The sequence below is a fragment of the Rhipicephalus microplus genome, chromosome 3 (assembly GCF_043290135.1).
Source record: "Rhipicephalus microplus isolate Deutch F79 chromosome 3, USDA_Rmic, whole genome shotgun sequence".
In the NCBI taxonomy this organism is placed as follows: Eukaryota; Metazoa; Arthropoda; class Arachnida; order Ixodida; family Ixodidae; genus Rhipicephalus; species Rhipicephalus microplus.
The window spans coordinates 232,609,210-232,626,590 of record NC_134702.1 but is presented as its reverse complement, the minus strand read 5'-3'; the positions used below and the strand labels follow the sequence as shown (position 1 = coordinate 232,626,590).

Here is a 17,381-nt window from a genome sequence, read left to right as displayed (position 1 = left end):
GAAAGAGACGGAAAGTGTCGTCGTGTTATAGAAAAACAGAAATAGCCTTTGCGGTTACGGAACACTTCGGCGTTGTCGACACCGGGGCTATTAATACGCACGTGTGTGTAGTCGACACAACCTGTAACGCAAGGGAACTCAGCCACTTCATAACAGTCCGCCGGCTGCGGAAAGCGCACCGGCATCGCGTACAGGTGCTTTGGGATCAGTAGCGTAACTTTTCCTACTGCACGGCACACTGTCGACTACGGAATGCGGACGAAATTTCCGGTGACTGGTTGGAATGTGCCAGTGCTGTAAAACCTGAGAGCCATCAGTAGCTGTAACACTGGATGCACGGGCTGTCTTCGGTTGTCCCCACTTTCACGGAGCAGCAACATAACGAGCAGCTGCCCCACGGCGTTCTTCATGAATCTGTACCTAGCGTGGAATTGTTGCTCGTCGTACAACTCCATCGGATTTCCTTGGTCACGTAAAGCGGTTCCAAGAATCTTCGGCAGGCAGTGCGCCTCAAAAAATGCTACGCTTATGGCGAGGCAAGCAAACTCAAAAGCGGCCACCTTTCACGCGACGTCCATTCGAGAGGTGGCCATGTTGGAATAACGCGTGAAGTCGCTTTCAAGCTAGCTCCGCAGCTGACTTGAAACTTGTCCTGACTTCGACCGAGCCAAGTCGCCTTCAAGTCATCCGCAAGTTCGAGAACGATTTATGGCGACCGGCAAGACTGTCTTGAGTCAAGAACGAGTCAAGTACGAGTCAAGTAAGATCTCTGCATTCGGGGGTAAGGGTGTAAAGGAAAGGTCGACATCTTTGAGCGTAGTAAACAGAACTAGGGGTTCTGCATCAGCGTCAAAGCCGGTTCGCATGCGTGTGAGGAGCCGGATCAAAGGTGGCAGGCAGCCGGACGAAAGAAATAAGGGGAGCTCATTGGCCAGTTCAGCGAAGAGCCTTTTGTGGCGGGAAGTAAGGCGCCGGCAGCGATAGGGTAGTAGGTCACAGCGTGCATCCTGGCGACAGAATGTACACAGGAGATTTAGAGCTTTTCACGGAAAAGAGTGTCGACGTGGTCCTAGAAGAAAGACCACAATAGCTAAACACCGATCGGCTAGACCAAATAGGACCCCGTCACTCTTTCCCTTGCATTGCTCGGGTTCCCTCCGCCGGATGGACAGAGGACGGCCGAAATCGCAAAAGAGGCGTAACGTTGCCGTTCAGCTCGTAGCTCGTGCCCGTTGTTGTCGTGCGCGTTTTCAGAATCGAAGACCACGACCGCCACGAGTGCGATTGGGATGAGGGACAGCTGTAAGCTGGAGAGAGTGACAAAGGAATTTTCTTAGAAGCATGTTTGTTTGCTTATTTTTGGTTTTAAAGTAGTATTCCTTTGTCATCTCCCCAGCTAGTTCGTGTAGCAGCAGGTTTTCCTTTCTAGATTTTTCAAAAAGCATTGTAAGTGTTTTAGTTAGTTACTTGGAAATGGCCTATGGTTAGGTGTGCGATTGGTGTGCTAATGCTCTTTGGATGAGAGCATGATGTCGTGCTAGGGCGCACAGCAATGTTCGTTCTTTAAAAACATGGGCTGACATGAAACTACATTCAACAAATGAGCGTGTTAGTACACGAGTTGCATTTCCCCTTTGTTATTTTAGTATGTGCTCAGGGATAAGGTGAAATTCTTTAGCTGAGCATTATGTTATATACCGAACGTTGAGATTAGGGATGCGTTTTAAGGGTTTTCACAGTTCGGTTATTGAGAGAATAGAGAATGCGTCCAGTTACCTTTTATAGGTTTAGGCTGCCTTTGTGCGGAATTTAGGTAGTTGTCTTTCATGAAATTAGTCATGAAGTTAAATGTGAGTTACAACTTATTAGTGCGGACAGTGGGAGAAAACTAGTTTTGTAAAAATGGGATTAGGGTTATATGGGGCCAAATTATGTTTTTCTTTGTGTGCTTTTCTCACACAGCAATTGATTCCATCTTTGGTAAGCATCTCCACGTCCATGATTGTTGTAACTTTGGCGGCACCAAATTGTCTCAAAATTTTAGCGTACAGGTTTCTCTTTTGTTTGTGTTTCTTGAGAAGCCTGGAGGGTTTTAAGCGGGTCCAATGTGCTTGACTTCAGCATGTGTTGTGTGTTGTGTGGTTCGCCTTGCTGTTGTCAGTCATTGTGAGCTGGTTTGGGAGTTGGTTTTGAGTTCGCAGCTGGAGAGAGAAAAGCCAGGCCAGGTGCGGACGCTTTTGTCGTCCCTTCAAGCAGCAGCGTGACTGATGGCCTCGTCGACTCGTCGGGCGACAGGAGGGCTGGCGTGGCCGGCGCCGGAGCTGACAGAGGAGCGGCGCTCCCTTTTGATCCCCAATCACCAAGCCGACCGGCCGACTGCCTATGCTCGTCAGGCATTGTACGTGCTAGCCGGAGGACGAGACGTCGTGTCGCCAAGACGCCGTTAACCATTCGAGAGAGGCCAGCAAAGACAGCATCTTCCTGGAGGAGACCGACGGCCACCGCAAATCACCCCGCTAATTGAGCGAACAAAATCGGCGGACCCTTTGAAGTATGCTGCCAGGATCGTGGGAACTCTTGAGTAGCGGCACACACACGACGAAGAGCCCTGCTGGCGCCACCACAATGCAGTGTTCACGTGGAGCGTGCATGCTCGCCCCCCTCACCTGTGTGTGCGTGATTGGTGTTTGACTCGGAGAGGAGGAGCCCGACAGGGCATAAAACGACGCGGCAGAGTGCTGGACGTCGCTCTGAACTATGCTCTGAACTATGTAACGTTCAACCACCACGCTCGTGGTTTGTGAAACCACTATCCCTTCTTTTCTGTAAATATGTGTAAACAGTGCTATAAAACATGTTTTTGTTTCTCGTATCCTCCAACGTCCTGCTTCCTCCTTCGTCAACCTCTAACAGGGGTCACACTGCGGGCTAACCAGCCATTTCACAGAAAATCATTTTGTCTTACGATTTCTTACGAAGTCCACCGTAATGGGCGCAATGTTGCGCGCTTCCGTCGGAAATCATCAAGGATGGTTCATTGATGCGTGGGGACGCCAACACGTTGTAGCACGAATCTCCGTAATCAATCGTTTGTTCTGGAAAGAAACGCTCTCTGTAACAAGCTTCCATCCGCATAAGCCGGCATAACGGATGAGCACGATTACGATATAAATTCTCAAATATTTTATTTTTATCAGCTGCAAGTCTTACTCCTTTTTCCCTCTCTTCTCTGGCCCCTTCAGGCCCGAAAAATGAAATCAAATGATTAAACCGCTGCGTTAATTCTTTGAAATCAAACCTCGTTCCACTTTTGTCTATTCTTTTCTCTTCATCGCGTTTCCTCTTCACCCCTCTGTTGAATGCTGTTCAAACAAAAGCGCATAATATATAACAAAAGGGGGGTGGTTCATCGCCATTTTTTCTTTTTTATTGTAGTCCTGAATATACTATGAGGTACGCCTACAAAAACTATTACTATGCTAGGGCTGCACCTACTACTACTACTGTTAATACTAGTACTAGTTCAGTTTACCGGGTTTTACCCGTCGCTCAAGGCAGAGAAGTGTGACCACTGCAACCCTTATTTCAGCCGCGTTTTTCTTGAACGGGGCGCGCACGCTTGCCTTCGCGCATACGCGTCGGCAGAAATTGTTTTAGAAGGTGCAAACCCATGTTACATTTCGACTAGGGGAGGTGGGGAAAGCTCGTACACCATTAGGGAGGGGGGTATCGTGGCAAATTCTGGTGTTGCTTTAGGGAGGGAATCGTCCCTTTTGCAGCCCCCTGCCGACGCCCATGCTCTCGCACTAGTGATCCCGTGTCGATAATACAATTTTACTTATTGTTGGGTGGTGCTAAAACAAAAGCGTAGAATTTGCTCTTACGTATGATCCGGGGAGATGCTGCCGATGTTCCTCCTGGAAACAGAAAATAAACAACAAAATTTTTATTGATTGCGTTCTTGTATACAGAAGCGACAGTGTGGGACATGTTTTAGGATAATAAGTGAGGACTACCTAGCTACATGTAGTTGCTTTCTGATGCTGTTTCACGCTAAGACGGCATTACACATCTGTTATCCGTAGGTCCCGTCATCTAGCAAGCGATAAGATATGAAATAAAGACTAGAACGGCAGAGGTGGTCCTTCAAAAGTTCACCGCCAGCAACATCGGCATGTACTATCGGCATCAAATGAAACGCGAACAGCGGAGCGCGTGGCACAAGCCTTATCAATGGCAGTGCGCGCCGTCCACCAGTCATTGACACAGACATGCCCGCACATCTGGTGTGGCAGCACTGCACGGTCCCCTTACAGTGCAATATTTCTGCTTGTGTTCCAGGCATGGTATTTGAAAGGAACAAAATAAAAAATACAGAGGTTAAACTACTGCAGCCGAAGGCGAGTATTGTAGCACGGTTTCTCATCACAGAGTCAATCATCACGGAATGCCTCGCGAATTCTATTTATAGTAGACAAAGGTCGCTTCACAATGCTTGCGATTTCACGCTGTTTCACTTCGTGCCGGTAAAGCAAGATAATTTGCACGCTCTCTTCTAAAAAAACACTCGGCATTTTCAGTTAAAATGAAGCCTTTTCGGGTTGTTCTCTGAAAGAAGGGTGTAGGTGAAGCAGCGCTGGCGAACGAGATACGACAATCGTTTGAAAATCAACCGCAAACCGATTATATATATTTTTTTTGTTTAGCGTGCCAAGACACCGGTTGCACTGCGACGCTGCAGTAAAAGCGAGGAATTGCGAGTGATACGATCACAAGCGCTCGGTACGCCCACGATTTTCACCATTGTCACCTTACGAAAACTAGAGTAGAAACGGAGATAACGCACTCTAGGTGGATGGCGTAGTGCTGCCAAACCGGATGTGCACGCCTGTCAATGGTGATGGCTGGACGGCCACCACTATACTGTTTCTAATGCTTGAAACACGCGCTTCGCTGTTCGGGTCTCATTTGATACCGATAGTACGTTTCCTTTCTCGCCAGTGATGTGACACCAGTGATGTTCTGTGAATACAATAGACGATAATATGTCGGGAGTGGAAACGTTTCGACATGTGTTTTCCGTACATGCACAAGCGCTGCAGCACCTTGCTGCTGTTTCGCAAAAAGCTGCCACCTTATCCGGCGTTTGAAATAGCTTCCCCTTTCGAACAAACAAAGCATTTATGTTCATTGCGTACCTTTATATTGACAAATCATGTGTAGCTTATGTTACAATCTGTTGGCCCGAAATAATGACACCTTGAGTGGTGCCCAAGAGAAGGAGCGGGATAGGCAGCTCAATCTCCCCCACAATACTTCGTAATTTCACTTATGTATGCCTATCTTTACATTCAATTCACATATACAGGCGCGCGCACGAACATACATAAATTATGGTTGAACCCCCGCCCCCCCCCCCCTTTCGAAAAAAATTGGCAATTACCACGTACAGTGGGAATCGATGATATGCGAATCACGAATAAGGAAGGGTGATAGGTCACTTTAACATCAGCACAACGTTCAGAGGTGAAGGTAAACTATGCGGCACATGACTCCTATAGATGATTATCATGTTTGGACGTTTCCTTTACCTTCGTCATCTATTAACGTCACATGATACCAACTTTAGATATATGGAGATAGCGAAATGGCCGCGAGCGTGCTATGAGCGTAGCATCTAGTCATGTTTTGCATAAAATCCATATCATGTTTATCATAATTGGGCGTACCATTTACATCCATCGTTCATTCGCGTCACGTAATACCAAACTTGGCATATGTGGAACTAGTGAAACGGCTGCGATAATGCCACGAGCGTAGCATGTAGTCATGTTTTACATGAAACGCATATTATGACTATCAGGTTTGTACGTGTCATTCACTTCCGTCGTATATTCACTTCCCGTGATGCCGAATTGGGTACATGTGGAGCAAGCGCAATGCGGTGAGCGCGCCAAGAAGAGCCCAATATACTCCTACGCAACGTTGCCGCATGCGAAGGTACGGCGCAGCAACGTCAGCAAAATGCCAACACTCTACAGTGTGACGTCAGGCGTGACCGGTGCGACCAGCGTCCGTCGCCTCGGCCCGGTGGCAAGCGGCGCAAAATGCGACATGCTGCATTTCACGCCGACGGCGTTACTTAGACAGCACCGCGTCTGCCTCTATTCATGACGGAGGGACGTCGCGTGCGCTCAAACGCGCGTGCGTCAAAGGAACGCAGCGCGGCGCGTGCCTGCGAGTATATGGCATGCAGCTCCACAATGAAAATCAGTGCACAGATCCACTGATCTCTACTAGGGGGATTTCGGCGCCTGGCGTGGCATCGCGGGTGTGACGCGATAAAACTAACGCCGCAGTGTATTGGTGCCTTGAGTTGGGTGTATATTATTGTCTTTACTTGACACTAAATTTAAGATTATCAAGTTTGCACCAGCCACATACCTTCGTCATCTATTCACTTGACGTAATGCCAAATTTTGGCATGTGCGACGGTAGCGAAACGGCCGCGAGCGCATGATGAGTGTGGGGCGTAGTCATGTTGTTATATGACACGGATGCCATGTTCGTCATGTTGGGACCTCTCATTTACCTATGTCGTCCGTTCGCGTCTCGTAATACCGAATTCGCTACATGCGAAGCTATAGCGAAACGGCCGCAAGCGCATCGAGAGCGTCGCATGTAGTCATGTTTTTACATGACACGCACCTCACGATTATCATGTTTGCACCAGTCACATACCTTCGTCTTCCATTCACATCCCGTAATACCAAACTTCGTTCATGAGAAGCTAGCGAAACGGCCGCGAGCGCATCATGAGCATGGCAAGTAGTCATGTTGTTGTATGACACGCATCTCATGATTATCATGTTTGCATCAGTCAAATACCTTCGTCATGCATTCACGTCCCGTAATACGAAATCGGTATATTTTAGCTGCGTTAGCCTGAGGAATTTTAAGGCCCTCTTAGAGCCACCTATCATGATCATTGTTCGCATCACTTGTCAACTGACCTGGCGCTCTTTGGCCATCCAATGGCCCTTGCGCCATAAAACATCGCACATCATCACCAAATCGGTATATGCGAAGCTAGTGATACGGCTGCGAGCACATTATGAGCATGGCATGCAGTCATGTTGCTAAATGACACGCATGTCATGATTTTTATGTTAGGGACTGTCGCTTGTGTTCGCCATGCTGTCATGCCATACCATACCAGTTTTGCCGGATATCATGTAAATGAAACCACCGCAAGCGCGGCAATACCGTGACATGTAAATTATGACATTTATGACACGCATGTCATGATTTTCATTATATGACTAGCTAAAGATGTTCTTCATACAGTCATGTTATGCCATACCAAGTTTGGTATTTATACCATTATCCAAACAGCCAGGAGAGCTAAAAGCCGTAGGCGGCTAGATAGATAGATAGATAGATAGATAGATAGATAGATAGATAGATAGATAGATAGATAGATAGATAGATAGATAGATAGATAGATAGATAGATAGATAGATAGATAGATAGATAGATAGATAGATAGATAGATAGATATACAGACAGACAGACAGACAGACAGATAGATAGATAGATAGATAGATAGATAGATAGATAGATAGATAGATAGATAGATAGATAGATAGATAGATAGATAGATAGATAGATAGATAGATAGATAGATAGATAGATAGATAGATAGATAGATAGATAGATAGATAGATAGATAGATAGATAGATAGATAGATAGATAGATAGATACGCTTAAAGTCCCTGAAGTTCGCCCAGAAACGCTTCGCACTTAAACATTCTAGGTGCACCGCTACGGGACAAATTGTGTTTACACGGAGTGGCTTTCTCGGTGTGTTTCAGACTAGACTTCGCAATCCTTCGGAAGTGGCAGTGATTCGGCCATTCAGCCACTGTAAATGAGCTTGATTGTAGTGTTTTTTTTTTTTTTAGAGGAGCCTTAACAGTCATTGTCGTAACTGCGGTTGCAGCCCTCTTTTCAATCAGTGTGGGATAGTGGTTAGCCATGCTTTCATTAACCCGCGACATTATACAAGTGGAACATGTACACAAATTAAGCGACAGATACGTAAGCATTCTGTGCCTGGCACATACGGTTTGTACAAACATGTGCACGTGCTGTGATTTGACCGTGGATGTATTGAATGGGTTTGCATTTATCCTTGCCTTTACGTATATATTCCTACATTCTGCAAAACGAGCCGGTTGGAAATCAACGCTCTTGTCTATTCTGTAGCAATTTTTCGCACGCTCGCGCGTTGTGAAATTCGTCATCACAAACCCAGACCGACTATACCACGCTTCTACACTTGTAAGCGTATACTATTCGCGCTCATCACGCCCACGTAGAGCCAGATAATGAGCTTGTTACTCACTCGTATGAACTTGGAGTGACCGTCGAAGAGGAAGCTTGTCCGGAATGCGCGGCGGAGCGCGTTTGTCGCCTGCCGGCGGCCATGACCACTGACCCGTCGTCTGCACAACCGATGTCGCTGGCACACCAACGCGCTGGACGTCAAGGGGCGCCGCGAGATCGTGCATGAAAGCAATATGCATTATAAGTACACGTAGTTTGTGTGCGCAGCTGGTGTCAAAGGTTAGACCAATAAATTTCAAAAAACAAAAACAAAGTTTGCAGACACTTTTGACTTTTGTTGGCCGAACAGCCCAATATATGTTAGCGTGTTCTGCGAAACGCCGCCGACATTATATTCAGGGCTGCCTGCCAAAGCAGCTCTGAAATTCAGCCTTTACTTGCGTCTCGTTGTCCTGAAATTGTCGACGTTAACTCTACAGCTCTACGATTCTACTGCTCACGCACATCGCGCCATCTACCGGACGTGGTCGTTGGCCAAAACGGAACCTAATGGGAACTCGATGAAATATATATATATATATATATATATATATATATATATATATATATATATATATATATATATATATATATATATATATATATATATATATATGAGATATGGCACAACGGGAGCGTTGTCAACAAGGATAAATATATTTATTTCCCAACAGTTTCGGGATAAAGATGCGCATAGCCAGCGCTTCGTCCCCGCTGATGACTGTTTTATTCCTTTAGGCAATGAGCATATTCTGACCCTGACATCACATAAGATCAGTACTGGTGATGTGTTCCTAGCACCGTGTGGACGCTACATCTCTGGTGGGCTTAGCATCGGTCCTAGCCTGGTGCGCTTTTATGATGGCAGAGCATTAGTTACGGCAGTTAACCCTACTTCTTTGCCTGTTGCACTGCCCCAGGGCACCAGTATGGTTTGCTTCACAGACACCGAACCACTTTCTCTGGTGCCCCTTCACGCAGACGCACCATCTTTCTCTACGAGTACTGATGACGATGCTACGACGGCTGCTTTAACAGCCACAATAAATCCTGATCTCACGTCAGCGCAAAAGCAAGAACTTTTGGGTATCCTTCAAAAACACAGTGCTTCATTTGATGTAAATTCCAAGCCTTTGGGTCGCACTTCCGTCACCATACATCGAATTGAAACGGAAGGCAATACAATTGTACACCGCCGCCCATATCGAGTGTCATCCGCAGAGCGGAAAATCATCGAGAACAACGTTGTGATATGCTCAAACGAGATGTTATCCGGCCTTCGTCCAGCTCGTGGTCATCCCCTGTAGTGCTAGTCCGAAATAAGGACGGTTCGGTGCGATTCTGCGTCGATCATCGAGCACTTAATAAGATCACGCGAAAAGACGTGTACCCAATCCCACGAGTCGACGACGCACTTGACTGTCTGCACGGCGCTGAATTTTTCTCCAGCCTGGATTTACGGTCTGGTTATCGGCAAATACCTATGCACGAAGCGGACAAAGAAAAAAAAACTGCATTTGCAAAACCAGACGGGCTGTATGAATTTAACGTGATGCCATTCGGTTTATGTAATGCTCCTGCCACGTTTGAACGCATGATTGACACAGTTCTACGCGGCCTAAAATGGAAAAACATTTCTCTGTTATTTAGATGACATCGTCATTTTCTCCACTTCTTTTCGTCAGCAACTTGATCGTTTAGACGAAGTTTTGACGTGTATTTATAGTGCTGGACTTCAGCTAAACACAAAGAAATGCCATTTTGCCAACAAGAACATCAAGGTATTGGGCCACCTTGTCAGCGAAGATGGCGTTCGCACGGATCCTGACAAGCTTGCTGCCGTGATACGCTTCCCTCAGCCAGAAAATCAGAAACACCTACGAAGTTTCCTGGGCCTGGCGTCCTACTTCCGCCGCTTCATCAGCCATTTTGCTACCATCGCGTCACCACTGCATAAGCTGCTGACATCCGGATCAACTTTCGCTTGGAACGACGACTGCGAGCGTGCCTTTCAAGCCCTAAAGCATGCTTTAACATCCAACCCTGTTCTGTGCCTTTTCGACGAGAACGCACCTATATGTCTCCACACCGACGCGAGTGGCCATGGCATTGGTGCAGTTCTTCTACAAAGGGATGCCACTTCACGGGAAAGAGTTATTGCGTATGCTAGTCGTGCTCTTGCGGCTGCTGAACAGAACTACTCCATAATTGAGCAGGAGTGCCTTGCTGTCGTTTGGGCCGTACAAAAATTTCGACCGTATCTTTACGGACGCCACTTCACAGTGATTACAGACCATCACGCCTTGTGCTGGCTATCGTCACTGAAAAACTTGTCTGGTCGCCTCGGTCGTTGGGTGCTCCTCCTACAAGAATACGATTTTGACGTCATCTATAAGTCTAGCAAAAAACACTAAGATGCAGATGCTCTCTCTCGCTGCCCCCTTCCACTGTCATCATCGAGTACGTCAGGTGATTGCTCGTCTGGTGGGCGAAACTCTGCGTCACCCCTCACATTATCACAACTTGCGGTTATCGACACGCCGGCTTCAAATCGCAACACCGAGTTCGCCACACGCCAGCGTGATGATCCATATTGCAATAGCATTACTCAATGCCTAAATGGTATATCATCTATTCCTAATGCTAGATTGCGCCGACAACTACGGCAATTTAAGCTCGATAACAATGTGCTCCATCGTTACGCTTACACTACTGATGGACACCGCTGGGTTCCAGTACTTCCGCGCTCTCTACGTCACCAAGTCCTCGAAGCCTTTCACGACGACCCATGTGCAGGCCACTTGGGATTTCACAAAACACAAAGCCGCATCAGGAAACGTTTCTTCTGGCCTGGCATCTCTACCTTTGTGGCCAAATACGTTGCATCTTGCCATCTGTGTCAACGGCGGAAGCGGCCAACTTCGTCTCCTGCCGGCCTTCTGCAACCCATCCCGTGTCCCGAGACTCCTTTCGCCATCGTTGGCATAGACCTACTAAGACCTCTCCCCATCACACCAGCAGGTAATCGTTGGATTGTGACTGCTGTCGATCACCTTACACGGTACGCAGAGACTGCTGCACTACGCACAAGTTCTGCTTCAGACGTCGCAGAGTTCTTTCTCAACGCCATTGTATTGCGCCACGGTCCACCTCGCGTACTGCTGAGTGATCGCGGGAAAACGTTCTTGTCCACCATAATCGAAACCCTGCTCACAACCTGCGGTACAGTAAACAAGACGACGTCAGCCTACCACCCCCAAACTAATGGGCTGACAGAGAGATTTCATCGGACACTAACAGACATGCTATCGATGTACATCACACCAAACCACGACAACTGGGATACGATTTTGTTTTTTGTGACGTTTGCCCATAACACCGCTGTTCAAAGAACTACTGGCTACTCGCCTTTCTACCTCGTGTACGGCCGTTCACCGATATCCACCACCGACGTCTCTTTCCTAAATGTTCCAACTGACGCCTCGGCAACCGTATCAGAGCAGTTCATCACAAGGCTCGAGGAATGTCGGCAACGGGCTCGCCTTAATACAGAAGCCAATCAGCAAGATCGCAAGCAGCGCTACAACAGCTCTCATCGCGACGTCTCCTTCAGTCCTGGGGATGAAGTGTTGCTTTGGACGCCCATCCGTACCCCAGGATTGTGCGATAAATTTCAGTCACGCTTCATTGGACCCTATACAATCAATGAAAAAACATCACCAGTGAACTACCGTGTCACTCCCAGCGACTTTTGTTCGGATCGTCGCTGTCGTGGTTCGGAGATTGTCCACGTATTGCGTCTGAAGCCATTCGTTCGACGTTCCGTTTCCGTCTAAGACGCGTCCGGGCTGGCCGCTCAAGCGTGGGGGGGGGGGGGGGGAATAAGTGTGAGCATTATTCATGCGCGTCAATTTATCATATGTACATACTCATCATCATCAGCCTGACCTGTGTTGTGGGGCAGAGGCTTGACAAGTAAAAGAAGTGTCTTGCAGCCAAAACGTTGCCTTACAATATATATATATATATATATATATATATATATATATATATATATATATATATATATATATATATATATATATATATATATATATATATATATATATATATATATATATATTGCCACGTTCCATTTCCCAAGTTCTTGTTATCGTCCCAAAACACCACACGATTCTCAGCGCAAACCGCGCCTGCAGTTTTCGAGAAAGTTCCGGGCTGTAGTAGATCATTTCGATAAGATCACGCCCACTGTGCGAACGGTACATATTGTTCTAGAACCTACGCCACCGCCAGCGATAACGCTAGAACATTCGACGGCAAGAGTATAAAATGCCGACGCGCTTCGCCGCGTGTCAGTTGTTGATCGAAGGCCGACGCTCCGTTCGCCGCTATCAGTCCGAGACTGCTATCTGTGCGAGACTGCTGCTGTAATTGGACTTTCTATTTACCGGGCACAGGTTCACCCAAATAAACAGTTAAATCCCAACACGAAGTCTCCTGTCTTCGGCCACGTCACGACCCCGTGACATCTGGTGGAGGTGCTGCTTCGTTCATGTACCGGACGCCCCCGTCAAGCCGTGAACCCAGCCCACGCCGCGGAGAAGACACCGACGCCAACCAAGAGCAGCGAACAAGCCGCCGACAGCAAGGGCTACCACCGGAGTACGGGCTTCTACAAGACAAGGCGCGGAAGACTAAGGCCATGACCGCGACTGCAGCGACAATGAAAACCGCAGCGTCCCAGCCCACGATGGTCATGCATCAACCCAGGGAACCACCAATTTTCCATGGGTCATCGTTCGAAGACCCGGAGTCCTGGCTAGAAATATACGACCGTGTGGCCGCCCTCAACTACTGGGACCATGACGAAAAGCTGCGTCGTGTGTTCTTCTATTTGGAAGACACCGCAAGGACCTGGCTCGAAAATCGAGAGTCCACGCTGCGAACGTGGGATGTTTTCTGCGGCGCATTCCTGCAAACGTTCGCGAGCGTCGCTCGCAAAGAGAGGGCCGCTGCTCTACTAGAGACCCGGGTTCAGCTACCAAATGAGAAGGTTGGAATTTTCACAGAGGAGATGACCCGCCTATTTCGTCACGCTGACCCAGACATGCCTGAGGAGAAGAAAGTTCGTTTCCTCATGCGAGGGGTCAAACAGGAGCTCTTCCCGGGACTAATGAGGAATCCACCGTACACCGTCCAAGAATTTGTATCCGAGGCGACCACCATCGAAAAAACCCTTGACATGCGCACCAGGCAGTATAATCGTCGCCTGACTCCAGAATGCGCTGCTGCTCAAACCAGTGACTCCGAAAACCTGCGTGAAACGATCCGAGCGATCGTGCGGGAAGAGCTGCGCTAACTGTTGCCTTCGGCGCACCCTCAAGTGGATTCGATCGCCGACATTGTGCGAGAAAAAGTTCGGCAATCACTTCGAATTCCCCAAACACCGCTGCCCGAGCCAGAAACTATGAGCTACGCCGCTGCAGTGCGCCACAACGCTCCTCCCCGTCCACGCCAAAACGCCGCCCCGTTGCACTTCCGTCGCCAAACACCACCGCCGCCACCACCCCCACCAGCGACCTACCGTTCACCAGCGGGCCAGCGCAGTGCGCCGAGGAAAACCGACGTTTGGCGCACCCCTGACCACCGCCCACTGTGCTACCACTGCGGCGAGGCCGGGCACACTTACCGCCGTTGCCAGTACCGACAGATGGGACTGCGTGGCTTCGCCGTCGATGCACCACGTCCGCAGCCAGGGGAACGGCCACGTGACATCGCTGACTACCTGACAGGAACTCAATGGACACCCCGAAGTCCTTTCCGTTCACCGTCACCCAGCCGCCACATGTCACCGCAGCCCCGGCAGTACTCCGGCCCAACGCGGGGCCGGTCCCCTAGCCCGTATCCGGGAAACTAAGGGCAGCAACCGGTGGAGGTGCGGTTGCTGTGCGACGAACTACCGAAGATCCTCCGACGACGACGACGACGCCGCGACGGAGCTTTCCGAACACAATGCCAACCAGGCAAAGCCCTGACGGCAAAAGCTCACTTACCGAAGGTGGCCTGACGACGCAACACGGAAGCAGCGGAACAAGCCGACGCAGCCGTGACCCGACGCCACGCCCTAACTGTAATGCGAGACCGCGAACTAGCGACCTCGACGTTCTTATCGACGGCCACAGTGTGACCGCTCTCGTCGATACTGGAGCCGACTATTCTGTCATCAGTGGGTCGTTCGCCGCGAAGCTAAAGAAAGTTAGGACAGCTTGGAAAGGCCCTGAAATCCGCACAGCCGGAGGACATCTCGTAACGCCTGCAGGAATCTTCACAGCGAGGGTCACCATTAACGGCCGTATTTATCCTACAGACTTCGTAGTTCTACAGCGTTGCTCGAGAGATATCATCCTTGGCATGGACTTCTTATGCCTCCATGGTGCTGTCATCAACCTAAAAACAAAGTCGATAACGTTATCCACACAAGAAGCACTACCGCCGCGCACGCCGTCCGGACACCATGCCTTGAATGTGCTGGAAGAACAAGTCACCATTCCGCCTCGCTCAAGCGTCATTATTTCAGTCGCCGCTCTTAAATCACCTGACTTGGAAGGCGTCATTGAAGGCAGTCAGCATCTGTTGGTCACCCGAAATATTTGCGTCGCAAGAGGAATTACAGAGCTGCGGGGAGGCAAATCAATGGTTATGCTCACAAATTTCAGCAGTGAGTACAAACATGTGAACAAAGGAACAACGGTCGCATACATCAAAGAAATTGTCGAAGCCACCAGTGCTTTCACCCTCGCCGATTCTGCGGAACCTGCTCAGAGGAACCAAGCCCCTCCCATAGCTTTCGACGTCAATCCCAGACTTTCGAACGATAAGTAAGAACAGCTCGATGCCCTGCTCCTGCAATACGAAGATTGCTTTTCGTCGTCATCGAAAATTTGGCAGACCCCGATCATGAAACATCGCATCATAACCGAAGAAAATGCCAGACCACTCCGTCAGAGTCCGTACAGGGTTTCGACGCGAGAACGTGAGGCCATGAAGAGACAAGTTGATGAAATGCTGCGGGATGACATTATCCAGCCGTCCAAGAGTCCATGGGCATCCCCCGTGGTGTTAGTGAAGAAAAAGGATGGGACTCTACGTTTCTGCGTCGATTATCGCCGCCTGAACAAAATCACAAGAAAGCACGTGTATCCTCTCCCACGAATAGACGACGCACTTGATCGGCTCCATAACGCCAAGTACTTTTCGTCAATGGACCTCAAGACTGGCTATTGGCAAATCGAAGTTGACGAAAAAGACCGAGAGAAGACGGCGTTTATAACACCGGACGGCCTCTTCGAGTTTAAGGTGATGCCCTTCGGCCTTTGCTCAGCACGTGCAACTTTTCAACGCGTTATGGACACAGTACTGGCAGGATTGAAGTGGCAGACTTGCCTTGTGTACTTGGACGACGTCGTCGTGTTTTCCTCGAGTTTCGACGAGCATCTTCGGCGCCTTGAAGCTGTACTTCAAGCCATCAAGACTTCCAGACTCACACTGAAGTCAGAAAAGTGCAGATTTGCGTATGAGGAGCTCTTGTTTCTGGGGCACGTTATCAGCAAGTCTGGAGTTCGTCCCGACCCACGGAAAACAGCCGCCATCGCCAACTTCCCGCCGCCAACTGACAAGAAAGCCGTGCGCCGATTTCTGGGCCTGTGTGCCTATTATAGGCGGTTCGTGAAAAACTTCGCCCGCATCGCCGATCCTCTCACTAACCTTACCAAGGCCGACGTGGAGGTCAAGTGGGAAACGCCGCAGAAACACGCTTTTCAGGAGCTTAAACATCGCCTCCAGACGCCTCCGTTACTTGCCCATTTCGACGGATTCGCCGAGACAGAAATACATACTGACGCAAGCAGCGTAGGTCTTGGCGCCGTTCTTGTGCAGAGGGCTGACGGACTTGAAAGGGTTATTAGTTACGCCAGCCGATCGCGATCCAAAGCAGAAGCAAATTATTCCACAACAGAAAAGGAGTGCCTCGCCATCATCTGGGCTACGTCGAAATTTCGCCCCTACCTCTACGGCAGGCCCCTCAAAGTTGTCAGCGACCACCACGCATTGTGTTGGCTAGCCACCTTGGAGACCCTTCAGGTCGCCTCGCACGGTGGAGCCTGAGACTTCAAGGATATGACATTACTGTCATTTTCAAGTCCGGCAAAAAACACTCCGACGCCGACTGTCTCTCTCGTGCGCCTGTCGATCAACCGCTACCCGACGACCCGGATGACGACTTTTTTTAGGAACGATAACTACAGACGACTTCGCTGAACGACAGAGGGCCGACCCGGAACTTAAGGCCCTAATAGAATACCTCGAAGGCAGGACCGCCGAAGTCCCGAAGATATTCAAGCGCGCACTTGCGTCGTTCTTTCTACGAAACGGTCTTCTACAAAAGAAAAACTTTTCACCGCTTCGAGCTAAGTACCTCCTTGTGGTGCCTTCAGCTCTGCGACCAGAACTCCTGCAGGCCCTGCACGACGATCCGACGGCAGGGCACCTCGGTGTGTCTCGCACGCTCACGAGGATACAAGAAAGGTACTACTGGCCACGTCTTACCACCGACGTCACTCGTTATGTGAGAACATGCCGGGACTGTCAGCGACGCAAGACACCGCCGACAAGGCCAGCGGGACTTCTGCAGCCAATTGATCCACCTTGCCGAACTTTCCAGCAGATTGGTATGGACCTACTGGGGCCATTTCCGACGTCGGCTTTCGGAAACAAGTGGATCGTGGTAGCTACCGACTACCTCACCCGCTACGCCGAGACAAAAGCCCTGCCAAAAGGCATTGCATCCGAGGTAGCTAAGTTCTTCGTCGAAAATATCGTCCTACGTCACGGCGCCCCGGAGGTCCTTATCACCGACAGAGGAATGGCATTCACTGCCGACTTAACTCAAGCGATCTTGGCATACAGCCAAACAAACCACCACCGGACGACA

At 49.2% G+C, this 17,381-nt stretch overlaps 1 protein-coding gene across 2 annotated transcripts in view; it reads right to left on the bottom strand.

The window, feature by feature from the left end:
- Positions 1–17,381, bottom strand: part of LOC119159871 (uncharacterized) — a 55,159-nt gene that overhangs the window by 17,515 nt on the left and 20,263 nt on the right. For both annotated transcript variants that reach the window (XM_075888652.1, XM_075888653.1), the window contains exons 2-3: positions 8,409–8,541; positions 3,885–3,917 (exon numbers count right to left, since the gene is read on the bottom strand). In XM_075888652.1, the coding sequence (XP_075744767.1) occupies positions 3,885–3,917; positions 8,409–8,491 (116 nt within the window). In that variant the 5' untranslated portion in view covers positions 8,492–8,541. The remainder of the gene's footprint in view (positions 1–3,884; positions 3,918–8,408; positions 8,542–17,381) is intronic.